Source organism: Armigeres subalbatus, unplaced genomic scaffold (assembly GCF_024139115.2).
Source record: "Armigeres subalbatus isolate Guangzhou_Male unplaced genomic scaffold, GZ_Asu_2 Contig824, whole genome shotgun sequence".
NCBI classification, from domain to species: domain Eukaryota; kingdom Metazoa; phylum Arthropoda; class Insecta; order Diptera; family Culicidae; genus Armigeres; species Armigeres subalbatus.
Genome location: NW_026943617.1, coordinates 44,721 through 61,029, shown reverse-complemented (window position 1 = coordinate 61,029; position 16,309 = coordinate 44,721). Strand labels below are relative to the sequence as shown.

The 16,309-nt window shown below is 41.2% G+C and overlaps 1 protein-coding gene and 1 long non-coding RNA gene across 2 annotated transcripts; one reads left to right on the top strand and one right to left on the bottom strand.

Moving 5' to 3' along the window:
• The first annotated feature begins 10,607 nt into the window (after positions 1–10,607).
• LOC134204696 (uncharacterized) lies at positions 10,608–13,245 on the top strand. Its single transcript, XM_062679478.1, has 4 exons — positions 10,608–11,187; positions 11,527–12,189; positions 12,248–12,561; positions 12,622–13,245. Exons 1-4 carry the CDS (start codon positions 10,608–10,610, stop codon positions 13,243–13,245), a joined length of 2,181 nt encoding a protein of 726 aa, XP_062535462.1.
• Positions 13,246–13,700: 455 nt separating this feature from the next.
• Positions 13,701–15,768, bottom strand: LOC134204697 (uncharacterized). Its single transcript, XR_009977939.1, has 4 exons — positions 15,657–15,768; positions 15,285–15,596; positions 15,101–15,223; positions 13,701–14,209 (listed from the first exon to the last, which is right to left on the bottom strand). It is a non-coding gene; the product is annotated as an uncharacterized LOC134204697 (long non-coding RNA).
• Positions 15,769–16,309: the final 541 nt, after the last annotated feature.

Here is a 16,309-nt window from a genome sequence, read left to right as displayed (position 1 = left end):
GTGCCATCAGATTCGTCAAATCGACGTTTGGGTCTTTATTTACAAAAGCAGATAAGTCGTTATGGAAATTAGGTATTGAATTCACTATGAACGTCTCAGAGTAACAATTTTGTACTTAAATTCATGATGTGTCCGCTCTCATGGGACTCTGGCGAGCGCTCAAGTCACTATGAACGTCTCAGTGCAACATATTTAGACTCAAACTCGTGCTGTGTTTGCCATCATAGGGCTCTAGCAAGCGCTCAAGTCACTATGAACGCCGCGCCCACGCAAGGTATCCAGTAGACTCGCCCAGGAAACAAAAAGTTGTCCAATTCCACGCCCCCTTGGATTGTGTCTTATGGTGAGAATATCAATCCCTCAAAATTTCAGCTCAATCGCTTGTAGCATAAGCTGCGCATTTGATTAGATGTTTTTATGGGGCTTTGAGTTTAAATTTATAGGAAAATACACCTACGACATTCGACATTCAATTTGGAAATTGGTTCTGATCGCTCGATTGTTGGTATGTTACAGAACAATTTCACAGAACATTGTACGATGATTAAATGAACTTTGCTATTTTTGAATATTTAATATAAAATGTTGGGTACTTAATCTGCCCATGATTTTATAGTTGATATTTGGAATTACTTGAAGACAAATGTCGCAAATCTTAAACAATTTACCCGTAAAAACTTAAATGAGGTTTGAGACATGCAACTTATCGATGTTACAACGATTGAATTACCGTAGTAAATGCGAAAGTAAGTTAAATTAGCTGAAATTTTGAAAGTTTATTACGTCAATCATGATATCATGGGCAGTACTGTTCACTTTTTACATGTAATTGAATTTAAGAAAGATTTATTGGAGTCGAGCCAGCCTAGGGCTGAATGTCTTCTTAATAAAGATACAAAAATAAAAAATAAAGAAAAGGTTTTGTTTTCTTGTTAATAGATTTGTTGATTTTAAATTAACATTTCCAAAAGCAATATGATGAAATATGGTTATTATACACGGATCGATCAAACAACCTAATTTTTGAGTTGTTTTAGTTGTCTCATTCCACCCGATGATATCAGAAACAGAAAAAGTAAACCACCTAACGATAGCAGTTCGATGGGGAATTAAAAATTGGGTTGAAAAGGTTTATCTCAAACTTAGGTTTTTTGAATCTATTCAAACCTTTCGTTAGGTGGAAACAACTTAGAATTCAGATACTTTTCTACACATGATCGAACGCAAAATCAAATACTAAAATCAAATACTAAAGCTCAAGCTGACCCATTCGACAAAAATTTGGCTTCCCCCAGCAACGATAGGGAATTAACTTAATTTAGGGAATGAACTTAATTTTGACTTGTTTGAACTTCATTTTGGGTAGATGAATTTAACCATGTGGCAATGAGAATTATCTTAGGGGGGTCTACCCATGTATACCACGATGGAAATTGTGTTTTTTTTTCGGAAGACATGTAGAAAATATATACATGCTTGCTTGTACTGAATGTATCCGCATAACAATTTCATTGAAAATTTTCATAACTTTTTTAATCAAAAATAAATTATTTTTATGAAAGAATTAGTTCAATGGCTTATGTCTCTACTCATAACTAGAGCAATCCACATTTTTTTTGAAGATTTTGACCCCCTCCTCCTATGTCCTCAACGTGTTTTTTCTTGAACAACCGTACTATCACACTTCACATATTTTTGGTAGTTTTCAACCAAGTGAAAATGTTTTAATGCCAATTCAGGATTCTGTTACCATTGGTTCCACGATGTATGATTAAACTTTCAACTTTTGTATCTTCAAGTCCAGAAAACCTTTTAATATTCAATTAGAGGCAAAATTTATTTTCAAATATGATTTTCCCAACTATAAGAGGTTTCACCGAAATCGCAAAGTCCTGCTGCTAATAGCTGAGGTCTTTACAATATCACTTTTTTTTTCTAAATTTTATCCGGGTTTCTAACAATCTACTTCTATTTATTGTGGATTAAAACTATGAGACGGTTAGTAAATGTTATTAAAAGGTAGTGTACGATTGCTGAAATAAGAAATAAATTTTAGGTTTATTAAAATAAATGAATTGATCTCACATCGGCACTGTGACCACCCCCAAGGATTCAAACGAGCGCTCATTCTACTATCGCCTTAGAGAAACATAATTGAACTCAAAATGCTACTGTGCCCGCCCTCATGGACTCAGATGAGCGCTCAATGAACTATCATCACATAAGTGCAACCAAATTGAACTCATATCGACACTGCGCCCGCCCTCGTTGACTCAGACGAGCGCTCAATCCACTATTATCACATAAGCGTAAACAAATTGAACACACATCGACACTGCGACCGCCCCCAAGGATACAAAGGAGCGCTCATTCTACTATCACCTTAGAGAAACATAATTGAACTCAAAATGCTACTGTGCCCGCCCTCATGGACTCAGACGAGCAGTACAACCAAATTGATCTTATATCGACACTGCGACCGCCCCAAGGATTCAAACGAGCGCTCAATCTGTTATCTCCTTAGAGAAACCAAATTGAACTCAAAATACTACTGTGCCCGCTCTCATGGACTCAGACGAGCGCTCAATCCATTATAATCACATAAGTGCAACCAAACGAAAGTCATATCGACACAGCGCCCGCCCTCATGGACTTAGACGAGCGCTCAATCCACTATTACCACATAAGTACAACCAAATTGAACTCATATCGATACTGCTTTTCCCAACTATAAGAGGTTTCTACGAAATCGCAAAGTCCTGCTGCTAATAGCTGAGGTCTTTACAATATCACTTTTTTTTCTAAATTTTATCCGGGTTTCTAACAATCTACTTCTATTTATTGTGGATTAAAACTATGAGACGGTTAGTAAATGTTATTAAAAAGTAGTGTACGATTGCTGAAATAGGAAATAAATTTTAGGTTTATTAAAATAAATGAATTGATCTCACATCGGCACTGTGACCACCCCCATAGATTCAAACGAGCGCTCATTCTACTTTCGCCTTAGAGAAACATAATTGAACTCAAAATGCTACTGTGCCCGCCCTCATGGACTCAGACGAGCGCTCAATCCACTATCATCACATAAGTGGAACCAAATTGAACTCATATCGACACTGCGCCCGCCCTCATTGACTCAGACGAGCGCTCAATCCACTATTATCACATAAGTGTAAACAAATTGAACACATATCGACACTGCGACCGCCCCCAAGGATTCAAACGAGCGCTCATTCCACTATCTTCTAAGAGAAACCGAATTGAACTCAAAATGCTACTGTGCCCGCCCTCATGGACTCAGACGAGCGCTCATCTACTATCATCACATAAGAGCAACCAAATTGAACTCAAAATGCTACTGTGCCCGCCCTCATGGACTCAGACGAGCAGTACGACCAAATTGATCTCATATCGACACTGCGACCGCCCCAAGGATTCAAACGAGCGCTCATTCTACTACAGTCGGGATTCGCTGGTTGGGATTTTAATACTTGGGTCACTTTTTAGATTGGCCTCCGCTGGTTGGGCCATGGCCCAAGTAAAAAGCAACCGTACGTCAAAATTCAATGTAAACACGGAAAACGGGATTGGGCGTCAATGGACATCATTTGTGATGTTCAAGTTAAAATACACGTGTTCAAATGGCTGTCAGTTGGCCCAACTAAAAAACAGAATTCGTTAGTTGGGCCGAGGTCTTGGCCTAACCAGCGAATCGCGACTGTATCTCCTTTGAGAAACCAAATTGAACTCAAAATGCTACTGTGCCCGCCCTCATGGACTCAGACGAGCGCTCATCTACTATCATCACATAAGAGCAACCAAATGAACTCATATCGACACTGCGCTCGCCCTCATTGACTAAGACGTACGCTCAATCTACTATCATCACATAAGTACAACCAAATTGATCTCATATCGACACTGCGACCGTCTCAAAGGATTCAAATGAGCGCTCATTCTACTATCATCGTAGAGAAACCATATTGAACTCAAAATGCTACTGTGCCCGCCCTCATGGACTCAGACGAGCGCTCAATCCACTATCATCACATAAGTGCAACCAAATTGATCTCATATCGACACTGCGCCCGCCTCCATTGACTCAGACGTGCGCTCAATCCACTACCAACACATAAGTTGAACTAATTTTTTTTTTATTCATGTATTTATTTGGTAGGCACTCTGTGTTCTTAACCGCTACTGTGCCGTGATCCACTGTGGTACTCTGCTGTACAGAGTCCACACAGTATCTATTTTTAGATGTCCAGAATTCGTTATTATTGTTCGTTGCCAGTCCATATAATAGTGAGTCCATTGTGTTCATTTGTCCATTTGGTGAATCCAGTGATTGTAGCTTTGTTCGGTTGCCATTTATCGAAGAACGTTGGAGGAATGCCTCCGAGAAGAACAGATTTGTCAGTCGTCATCAGGCAGCCGTGTCGGTAAGGCGCGCTCCCCAAAACGCCACCACCGTACGGACTGCGCTTCTGACGACTGGCAAGGGTTTTGGTGGAGGGGCTGGGAATCGAACCCATGACCATTCGCTTATGAGGCGAATGTGTAGCCAACTACGGGACCCCCCCTGTTTAACCAAATTGTTCACATATCGACACTACGACCGCCTCCAAGGATTCAAACGAGCGCTCATTCTACTATCTCCATTAAAAAAACTAATTAAACTCAAAATGCTACTGTGCCCGCCCTCATGGACTCAGACGAGCGCTCAATCCACTATCATCACATGAGTGCAACCAAATTGAACTTATATCGACACTGCGACCGCCCCAAGGATTCAAACGTGCGCTCATTTTACTATCTCTTTAGAGAACCAAATTTAACTCAAAATGCTACTGTGCCCGCCCTCATGGACTCAGACGAGCGCTCAATCCACTATCATCACATAAGTGCAACCAAATTGAACTCATATCGATACTTCGCCCGCCCTCATTGACTGAGACGAGCGCTCAATCCACTATCATCACATGAGTGCAACCAAATTGATCTCATATCGACACTGGGCCCGCCTCCATTGACTCAGACCTGCGCTCAATCCACTATCAACACATAAGCTTACCCCATTTTTCTCATATCGACACTGCGACCGCCCCCAAGGATTCAAACGAGCGCTCATTCAACTATCTCCATGAAGAAACCTAATTGAACTCAAAGTGCTACTGTGCCCGCCCTCATGGACTCAGACGAGCGCTCAATCCACTATCATCACATGAGTGCAACCAAATTGAACTTATATCGACACTGCGACCGCCTCAAGGATTCAAACGAGCGCTCATTTTACTATCTCCTTAGAGAAACCAAATTTAACTCAAAATGCTACTGAGCCCGCTCTCATGGACTCAGACGAGCACTCAATCCACTATCATCACATAAGTGCAACCAAATTAAACTCATATCGATACTGCGCCCGCCCTCATTGAATCGAACGAGCGCTCAATCCACTATCATCACATAAGTGCAACCAAATTGAAGTCATATCAACAAAGCGCCCACCCACATTGACTCAAACGATCGCTCAATCCACTATCACCACATAAGTACAATCAATTTGAACTCATATCGACACAGCGCCCACCCTCATGGGCTCAGACGAGCGCTCAATCCACTATCATCACATAAGTGCAACCAAATTGAACTCATATCGATACTGCGCCCACACTCATTGACATAGACGAGCGCTCAATCCACTATCATCACGTAAGTGCAACCAAATTGATCTCATATCGACACTGCGCCCGCCTCCATTGACTCAGACGTGCACTCAATCCACTATCAACACAAAAGTTTACCCCATTTTCTCATATCGACACTGCGACCGCCTCCAAGGATTCAAACGAGCGCTCATTCTACTATCTCCATGAAGAAACCTGATTGAACTCAAAATGCTACTGTGCCCGCCCTCATGGACTCAGACGAGCGCTCAATGCACTATCCCCAGACAACCAGAATGCATGCATAATGGAATTGTTTTTCTGTTATGCGATGCCTATGCGCACAAATTTTATCGCTTACCAGTCGCGTAAACGCTTTTTGCAAACAAAAGAGGAGGCGATATATGTGTATTTCTTATCCGACGTTACACGGTAGTTTCTGCGATATGCACGATTTTTATGCGAGTTTGTTCGTTATACATTACGATGTACTCTGTTTGACAGATAATCCGATTTCATTTGAGTTTGTTTGCAGGAATATGCGATGTCAACATATGAAGCTGGAATAAACTCGCAAAATAGCCTACTGTGCGGAAAAATTTATAAATAAACTGATGAGCTTCGCACCACAATGCGATTTTGATGAAATTTGGATCGGTAAACGATTTTAATCCTACATTCATATGCGATGTGTGGTTGTCTGGGTCATCACATGAGTGCAACCAAATTGAACTCATATCGACACTGCAACCGCCCCAAGGATTCAAACAAGCGCTCATTTTACTATCTCCTTAGAGAAACCAAATTTAACTCAAAATGCTACTGTGCCCGCCCTCATGAACTCAGACGAGCGCTCAATCCACTATCATCACATAAGTGCAACCAAATTGAACTCATATCGATACTGCGCCCGCCCTCATTGACTCAGACGAGCACTCAATCCACTATCATCACATATGTGCAACCAAATTGAAGTCATATCGACACAGCGCCCACCCACATTGACTCAAACGATCGCTCAATCCACTATCATCACATAAGTGCAAACAAATTGAACTCATGTCGACACTGCAAGCCCTCATTGACTCAGACGAGCGCTCAATCCACTATCATCACATAAGTGCAACCAAATTGAACTCATTTCGATACTGCGCCCAACCTCATGGACTCAAGCGTGCACTCAATGCACTTTCATCACATAAGTGCAACCAAATTGATATCACATCGACACTGCGACCGCCCAAGGATTCAAACGAGCGCTCACTTTACTATCTCCTTAGAGAAACCAAATTAAACTCAAAATGCTACTGTGCCCGACCTCATGGACTCAGACGAGCGCTCAATCGACTATAATCACATAAGTACAACAAAATTGATCTCATATCGACACTGCGACCGCCCCCAAGAATTCAAACGAGCGTTCATTTTACTATCTCCTTAGAGAAACCAAATTTAACTCAAAATGCTACTGTGCCCGCCCTCATGGACTCAGACGAGCGCTCAATCCACTATCATCACATAAGTGCAAACAAACTGAACTTATATCGATACTGCGCCCGCCCTCATTGACTCAGACGAGCGCTCAATCCACTATCGTCACATAAGTGCAACCAAATTGAAGTCATATCGACACAGCGCCCACCCACATTGACTCAAACGATCGCTCAATCCACTATCATCACATAAGTGCAACCAAATTGAACTCATGTCGACACTGAACGCCCTCATTGACTCAGACGAGCGCTCAATCCACTATCATCACATAAGGGCAAACAAATTGAAATCATATCGATACTGCGCCCACTCTCATTGACTCAGACGAGCGCTCAATCCACTATCATCACATGAGAGCAACCAAATTGTACTCATATCGACATTGCGCCCGCACTCATTGACTCAGACGTGCACTCAATGCACTTTCATCACATAAGTGCAACCAAATTGAACTCAAATCGGCACTGCGACCGCCCGAAGGATTCAAACGAGCGCTCATTTTACTATCTCCTTAGAGAAACCAAATTAAACTCAAAATGCTACTTTGCCCGCCCTCATTGACTCAGACGAGCACTCAATCCACAATCATCACATAAGTGCAACCAAATTGAACTCATATCGATACTGCGCCCGCCCTCATTGACTCAGACGAGCGCTCAATCCCCTATCATTACATTAGTGCAACCAAATTAAAGTCATATCGACACAGCGCCCACCCACATGGACTCAGACGAGCGCTAATTCTACTATCTCCTTAGAGAAACCTAATTGAACTCAAAATGCTACTGTGCTCGCCCTCACGGACTCAGACGAGCGCTCAATCCACTATCATCACTCCACTATCAACACATCTTCTTCTTTTTCTTATTGGCATTACATCACCACACTGGGACAGAGCCGCCTCGCAGCTTAGTGTTCATTAAGCTCTTCCACAGTTATTAACTGCGAGGTTTCTAAGCCAAGATACCATTTTTGCATTCGTATATCATGAGGCTAGCACGATGATACTTTTATGCCCAGGGAAGACGAGACAATTTCCAATCCAAAAATTGCCTAGACCGGCACCGGGAATCGAACCCAGCCACCCTCAGCGTCATACCGCACGGCTAAGGAGGACCCCTACTATCAACACATAAGTGCAACCAAATTGAACTCATATCGACACTGCGCCCGTTCTCATTGACTCAGACGAGCGCTAAATCCACTATCATCTCATAAGTGCAACAAAATTGAACTCATATCGACACTGCGCCCGCCCTTATTGACTCAGACGAGCGCTCAATCCACTATCATCACATAAGTGCAACCAAATTGAACTCATATCGACACTGCGACCGCCCCCAAGGATTCAAACGAGCGCTCATTCTACTATCTCCTTAGAGAAACCTAATTGATCTCAAAATGCTACTGTGCTCGTCCTCATGGACTCATACGAGCGCTCAATCCACTATCGTCACATGAGTGCAACCAAGATAAACTCATATCAACACAGCGCCCACCCTCATTGACTCAGACGAGCGCTCAATCCACTATAATCACATGAGTGCAACCAAATTGAACTCATATCAACACAGCGCCTGCCCTCATTGACTCAGACGTGCGCTCAATGTACTATCATCACATAAGTGCAACAAAATTGAACTCATATCGACATTGCGCCCGATCTTTGACTCAGACGAGCGCTCAATCCACTATCAACACATAAGTGCAACCAAATTGAACTCATATCGATACTGCGCCCACCCTCATTGACTCAGACGAGCGCTCAATCCACTATCATCAAATAAGTGCAACCAAATTGAAGTCAAATCGACACAGCGCCCACCCTCATGGACTCAGACGAGCGCTCAATCCATTATCAACGCATAAGTGCAACCAAATTGAACTCATATCGACACTGCGCCCACCCTCATTGACTCAGACGAGCACTCAATCCCCAATCATCACATAAGTGCAACCAAATTGAACTCATATCGATACTGCGCAAGCCCTCATTGACTCAGACGAGCGCTCAATCCACTATCATTACATGAGTGCAACCAAATTGAAGTCATATCGACACAGCGCCCGCCCTCATGGAGTCAGAGGAGCGCTAATTCTACTATCTCCTTAGAGAAACCTAATTGATCTCAAAATGCTACTGTGCTCGCCCTCATGGACTCAGACGAGCGCTCAATCCACTATCATCACTCCACTATCAACACATCTTCTTCTTTTTCTTATTGGCATTACATCACCACACTGGGACAGAGCCGCCTCGCAGCTTAGTGTTCATTAAGCTCTTCCACAGTTATTAACTGCGAGGTTTCTAAGCCAAGATACCATTTTTGCATTCGTATATCATGAGGCTAGCACGATGATACTTTTATGCCCAGGGAAGACGAGACAATTTCCAATCCAAAAATTGCCTAGACCGGCACCGGGAATCGAACCCAGCCACCCTCAGCATGGTCTTGCTTTGTAGCTGCGCGTCTTACCGCACGGCTAAGGAGGACCCCTACTATCAACACATAAGTGCAACCAAATTGAACTCATATCGACACTGCGCCCGTTCTAATTGACTCAGACGAGCGCTCAATCCACTATCATCTCATAAGTGCAACCAAATTGATCTCATATCGATACTGCGCCCACCCTCTTGACTCAGACGAGCGCTCAATCCACTATCATCTCATAAGTGCAACCAAATTGATCTCATATCGATACTGCGCCCACCCTCTTGACTCAGACGAGCGCTCAATCCACTATCATCACATAAGTGCAACCAAATTGAACTCATATCGACACTGCGCCCGCCCTCATTGACTCAGACGAGCGCTCAATCCACTATCAACACATAAGTTTAACCAAATTGTTCTCATATCGGTACTGCAACCGCCCCCAAGGATTCAAACGAGCGCTTATTCTACTATCTCCTTAAAGAAACCAAATTGAACTCAAAATGCTACTGTGCCCGCCCTCATGGACTCAGACGAGCGCTCAATGAACTATCATCACATAAGTGCAACCAAATTGAACTCATATCGACACTGCGACCGCCCCCAAGGATTCAAACGAGCGCTCATTCTACCATCTCCTTAGAGAAACCTAATTGAACTCAAAATGCTACTGTGCCCGCCAGTGTTGGTTTCAATCGTATCAACGAACGTTCATTCCAAGCTCTTTTATTGATTCATTCAACACACACTATGATATATTTGACATCATCTCGCGAACAGAAAATGGTTACGCTAATTTAAGTACTGAATGAATCTAGTGTGAGAGTCTACATTTGTCAACTGAATGCATATTCATTTCTATCTGTTTACATTCATGTATTGATTCATTCGCTGCCTTCTATCGGTGGTTCATTATCGTTAACGAATCTGATCGAGTTCAGTATATTGGGGCTCTCGATTGAATCACTTCGTGATAGCCGACTCTGCGATAATTTGTGAATCGAGAATGAGTCGGAAAACGCAGAAGGAAAAAATTCTTCAGGTGGTCGAGGAAGTAAAGACCGGTGAAATTCTAAGTTACCGATGTGCGGTGGACATCGACAATCCGCACAAGTGTTCATACACCCAGAAACAGTTTATTGCGGGTAATTTTAAGCGCCACTTTCAGACCAACCATCCAGACGCTTTCAAAGTGTTGGCTCTGGAAGAAACTAAAGAAGAAGAGCCTACGCCAAAGAAACCTAAAGTGGGAAAGCTTCCGGTTGATATAGAAAAGAGAGATGGGTGGCTCGGTCTGCTTCAACTGGTTACTTGCAATAATTTACCATTTAAGTTTATTGAATGGTCAGGTGCAAAAACAATTTTACGTCCTGTGTTGAAAGCTTGTGGGGCTGACAAGTCACGCCACGAAATTGCAGAATATGTGCGAACAGCAGCTACCATAATCCGTGAGATTTTACGGTCAAAGTTTGAAAAACGGATTGTGAATATTAAAATTGACTCCGCATCCCGTCGCGGTCGTTCTGTTTTTGGCATCAACGCGCAATATGCGGATGCTGAGGGCAACGTGCAAATAAGGCATCTGGGTAAGTATTTTTTAAATATTTTTTTCCAACCGAATTAGAACAAAAAATAGCAAAGCAAGTTTTTCTTTTAATATCGATTTGTAAGACAATAAGACAGCTTTTTTCTAAAGCATGTTCTCTTGAATTGATTCGGAACCGGTTCCGGATGGTCATTTCAATGCATTTGACCTTTTGCATTTATTTGACGTGTATACCTGTTTTCAGTTTCCACATTTCAATGAGCGAAGTTTTAATTTAGAATGCACTTTAGATAGTCAATATCGGTTATTTCTGTACAAAACATAAGTCAATATAAAAAATATAAATTTAATTATTTTCTTTATTTTTTATTACTTTAAGCTGTACACGAGATGATTGAACGGCAAACCAAAGAAAATTTGGCAAAAGTTATTGTCGAAGAGCTGGGAACGTTTGGTGTGGATACAGATCAAATTTTCGCCATTGCACATGACAACGGTGCTAATATGTGTGCAAGCGTGAAACTTTTAAAAAGTTTGTCGAAGCCCGTCTCAGACGAGGAAGCTCCGCTCAGCAATATGCTCGTCAATGAGTTTAAACTGCTGGACGAGTACGGCAGCGACGAATACGATTGTGCGTGTAGCGAAGAAGTTACCGAAGAAACTGTTCAAGCCACAGTAGACGAAAATGAGGAAGTTGACGATTTTGAGAATGGCGAAGATGGATCTCCTGACATCTTGGTCAATGACGATGACATTGAAGAGCCTGAAATAATGAACAGCATCAGATGTGGGGCACATACAGCCCAGCTTGTTGCGTATGACGTAATCAAGCTGTATAAAACAAGACTGGCCAAAATTAACAAAATATGTCTAGCGATGCATCACAAAGTCAACAGGGAGCTATTTCTGTTGCACAGAATTCCTCTTCCTCCAAAAGTGAATGAAACCCGCTGGGGTGTATGGTTCATCTTGCAACGATATCTGCAAATATTAAGAACAAAGCCATTCCTATCAACCTTACAGGCTCATGATCCAACTCTTGGTATGTATTTTATTCTATAGCTGTTTCAATCAATTATAATATTCTTATTATGTTTAAGATTTGAACACCCATTGGAATTTCATCGACCGTTTTTGCGAAGCATTTGAACCTTTGTACGTGCTTACTTTGAAACTACAAAAGAACCATGTCCCCCTTTCGGACTTTTATGCTGATTGGTTGATATGCCAGGCAGAATTGCATGCAATGAAAGGGAAGAAAAACACGTTAGCTGCGAAACTCCTTGCATCGATGGAGAAGAGAATCCAAAAACTGAGCTCCAGCATGGCTTTCAAGGCCAGCTTATATTTAGATCCCCGGTTCAACTTTGCTGGATCTCGCCGCTTAAGTTTGTCTGACAAAAAAGATGTACAGGTAAAACTTTACTTGATCTTTGAGAAATTTAATGCCTAACAGTTGATGTACGATTTCTAGGAATACCTCATTGCTCTGAACGACCGACTCGGGACAGTAGAAGGAATACCAGCAACTGCGGAGGTTGATGCTGAAACATCGAGCAACAATGGAAGTTTTGTGGAAGATTACTTGACAGACTTCTTTGATGAAGGAAGCGTTGAAACATCTGCATGCAGCTCAGCTAAAGCCTCAGCAAACGAGTCGTTGCTATTCGATTTAAAAAAACTGGAAAATCGGGAGAAGGTCAATATCACGATCGGTAATCCTATTGACTCATGCAAAAGCTCCAACAACTCCAATCCGCCGTCTTCCTGTACTACGACTAAAAACCAACCAGGCAAATCGGCATTTCATTCAACCAAAGCAGGATCCGGTTCTACATCTTCGCGTTTCGATGTACTCGAGTACTGGAAAAAAAGAAAGTTTTCAAGTCCTCGTATATATCGTCTAGCAATGATTGTATTGTCTGCACCATCAACCCAAATAACTGTGGAACGGTTATTCAGTCAGGTTAAGTTTATTCTGACTGATTCCCGTAATCGACTTTCTGATGTATCTATAAAGGACATTATGATCCTTAAAATGAATGAAGATTTGTTGGGAGAAGTAGTGGACATACTCCTAGAACGCCACATTGGTTGACGTTCCTTTGGCTGTAAAGTTTTGTACTTTTGTTTTTATTAAATTACAATATTCCATATGAATTTCAATCTCATAACAAACTGAAAATTTAACTCCAGATGGACAACCACCCTGCGAGCTACAATGTAACCGTATAAAATACACAATCATAATTAAAAAACTACGAACTAGAGAAAAAAAAAGAAATTTGAAAGAAATACACAAAAAACTGCTTTTAATTAATAGCTGAGCAAATGCTAATAGAATACTAAGTTGAAAATCAGGTCAAGTTCCAGTTGGAATGTAGAGCCTTCAAGCTTCCAATTAATAACTGAGGAAATGCTAATAGAATACTAAGTTGAAAAGCAGGTCATTCCAGTTCGAATTTAAAACCATTGAAGAGGAAGACGCACAAGCAAAATACGTTTAAACAGTGAAGCTCATATACACACACAGTTTTGTAGTAATTCGTCAAAACCATACCTCACTACGGACTGTTCACAAATAACGTAACGCGAAAATGTGCAATTTTATGCCTCTCCTTTTTGTGACTCTGAGAGAATTCAATTTACTCGTATGAACCCTAATGTTTGAACCGACCCCTTCCTTCTAAAGCGTTTACATAAACTGTGAACAGTTCCCTATACTCGGATTCATGAAATTAATTAAAAAACCTTTCTACCATATTCAAGAATTCAACACTTTCCACATTCAGCTTTGCTTGCATTTGTGATTTGTCATTTCATGATCTAATGCGGCATGTACGATGTTCGGGTACAACGGTACAACGCAATATATATATACAGACAATGCATACGGAGGTTACATTTTATTTCAATAAACCAAAATTTACAGAAGTAATAATAACAATAATGATTTACTAAATTACTGAACTGTAGATGATTGTGTTTGTTACAGAAAATCTCTTAAACTAAGGTGATATCGTCCTCCGGCTATAGTTTTACGTGGGGGAAACTTGTCTGTTCTGCAGTGGTGGAAATCTGTGAACCTTGCTCACAAAACGAGAAGTAGGCAAAGCAAAATACTCGCGAACACTTGTTTTGCCTTTTTCTTGCCTACCTACTACTCGCAGAGAAAACAGAATAACGAACCCCGAAAAATGTTCGTGAAGCTTCGCGAGTCATTCGGGTTAATTTGCAAAATGTCATAAAACAATTTCGGAACATGTTTATCACGGATGTTCGAGGTGTTCGAGCAAGAACACCTTTGTTTATAGTTATTGTATTTATCACAAGTGAAATTTATCCATTGTATTCGAAATAACCACAAATACTCGCAACCGTGATTTTTACTCCCGAACAAAATACTGCCCCGCTTTTTTGCTTTGCTCTGCCCGTACTCGAGAACAAAGCAAGCACCAGAAAACTGCAGGCAGTAGGTTCGCGCGAGTGTGGCATTTTTTGTAGGCCCAATTACACTCTTTTCTTACTCGTGAAGCGAGTATTTCCACCACTGCTGTTCTGAAATAATTACTGTATGTATGTATCTTTGAAGTAATATTTATACTGCCGCGAATCGCATAAGAGTACCATGTCGATTTTCTACGATTTTGATTTTCTTCCAGAAATAAGTTTAAAAAGACCTCATGTTTGAGAAAAACTGATAAAATAATAAGCTTTGTTCTAGAAATTTGAAAATCTAAACCCACTTGTGTTGTATAATCATGCTATTTATTCATAACAGTTACATTCCGGATTTTGATACACTTTTGCACAAAAAAATAATCATCAATTTATTATAGTTTTTTTGATTTTTTCCATGTAAAGTTGAAAAATTCAACGACATATAACTCAATTTGAAGAAAACTAGCATAGGACGCTTATGCGAATAGGGGCAGCATAACTATAATAGGTACCTCAGATTACATTTGCTAAAAATGTCTTCCCTCTAACTGGCAATGCCACTCCATCGTTCGGTTGCGTAGTTTCCTTTGAAATAAAAAAAAATGCTGCTCAGCGAACTTTTCTGCTTCAATGACCTACAATAAAAAGCAGTTTTGGAAACACTCCCACTAAAACTCTTATCGAATTGTAACCTACCTTGGCCGACTCAACCTTTTTTGTTTTCCTCCGCTGCTAGTGTAAGTTTATTGGCCGGGAAATCACTCAGAATCACGGGAAAAACTAGGCTTAGACTCGCGATTATTTTCATGTGCCCCTTGGGACAATCCTGTTGTGTAGAGGCGTTCATTTTTGAGCAGGCATACGTAACGTCAATCATCGGCGGAAGTCTCGATAATAGATGCCACATCCCTCTAAATCCGTTGCTGTCTCGTCCCGCCCGCTGCTGTTATTCGTTGATTCGCAGAGTTGCACTGACAAACGTTGTCTATTCCAGTGTCAAAAGGAAGTCTGAAAAAATATATGAAAATCTTATAATTAGGCACTTAATCAGCTATACATTATACTCACATCCATTTTAATTAGGCACAAAAATAAACAAATATCTAGCAGCAAGTTCACCCATGAAAACCTATCAAAACAAACAGCGCAAACGCAATGAATATGACAGTGTTGCTAGAAATATTTGATAGTACTTTGTGCACTTATTTCATGTTTCAGTAATTTGCACAGTAAGAATCTTCATATCGCTGAAAACGTCAAAAGAAGCCTGATCGACAAATTAAATAACCTGTTCAGGGTGATGCAGAATATAACATGATATGACCGTTGCAATTCATATGAAGATATAAAATCCTTCCTATTACTGAAACCAATACAAGTGGTACGATGAGGGGGTATGGGGGGATTGTTTATTCTAACTTGGGGGCCATCAACAAAGTACGTCACGCGTTCAAGGGGGAGGGGGGTTTCGAGAAGCATGACGATCCTTAATTTTTTTAGAGAATTATTACAAAAAGCGCGACAAAAGGGGGAGGGGCGTTGAAAATTGCCATTTTTCGCGTGGCGTACTTTATGGTTACTCTTCCCTTGGTTGAACTACGAACAAGACGAAAACTACCGCTGTTTTAGCAAAATCGTCGCATATTTGCTTGATTTCCTATGGACCGTACACCATCATAGCAAAAGCTTATACATACTTTTATTACTGGATCGATGCTTCA

Bases quoted from the DNA above. Each gene is read 5' to 3' on its own strand.
- LOC134204696 (XM_062679478.1), top strand. From the start codon at position 10,608: ATGAGTCGGAAAACGCAGAAGGAAAAAATTCTTCAGGTGGTCGAGGAA. The intron at 11,188-11,526 runs GTAAGTATTTTT...TATTACTTTAAG, and splicing joins CGTGCAAATAAGGCATCTGG to CTGTACACGAGATGATTGAA. The intron at 12,190-12,247 runs GTATGTATTTTA...ATTATGTTTAAG, and splicing joins GGCTCATGATCCAACTCTTG to ATTTGAACACCCATTGGAAT.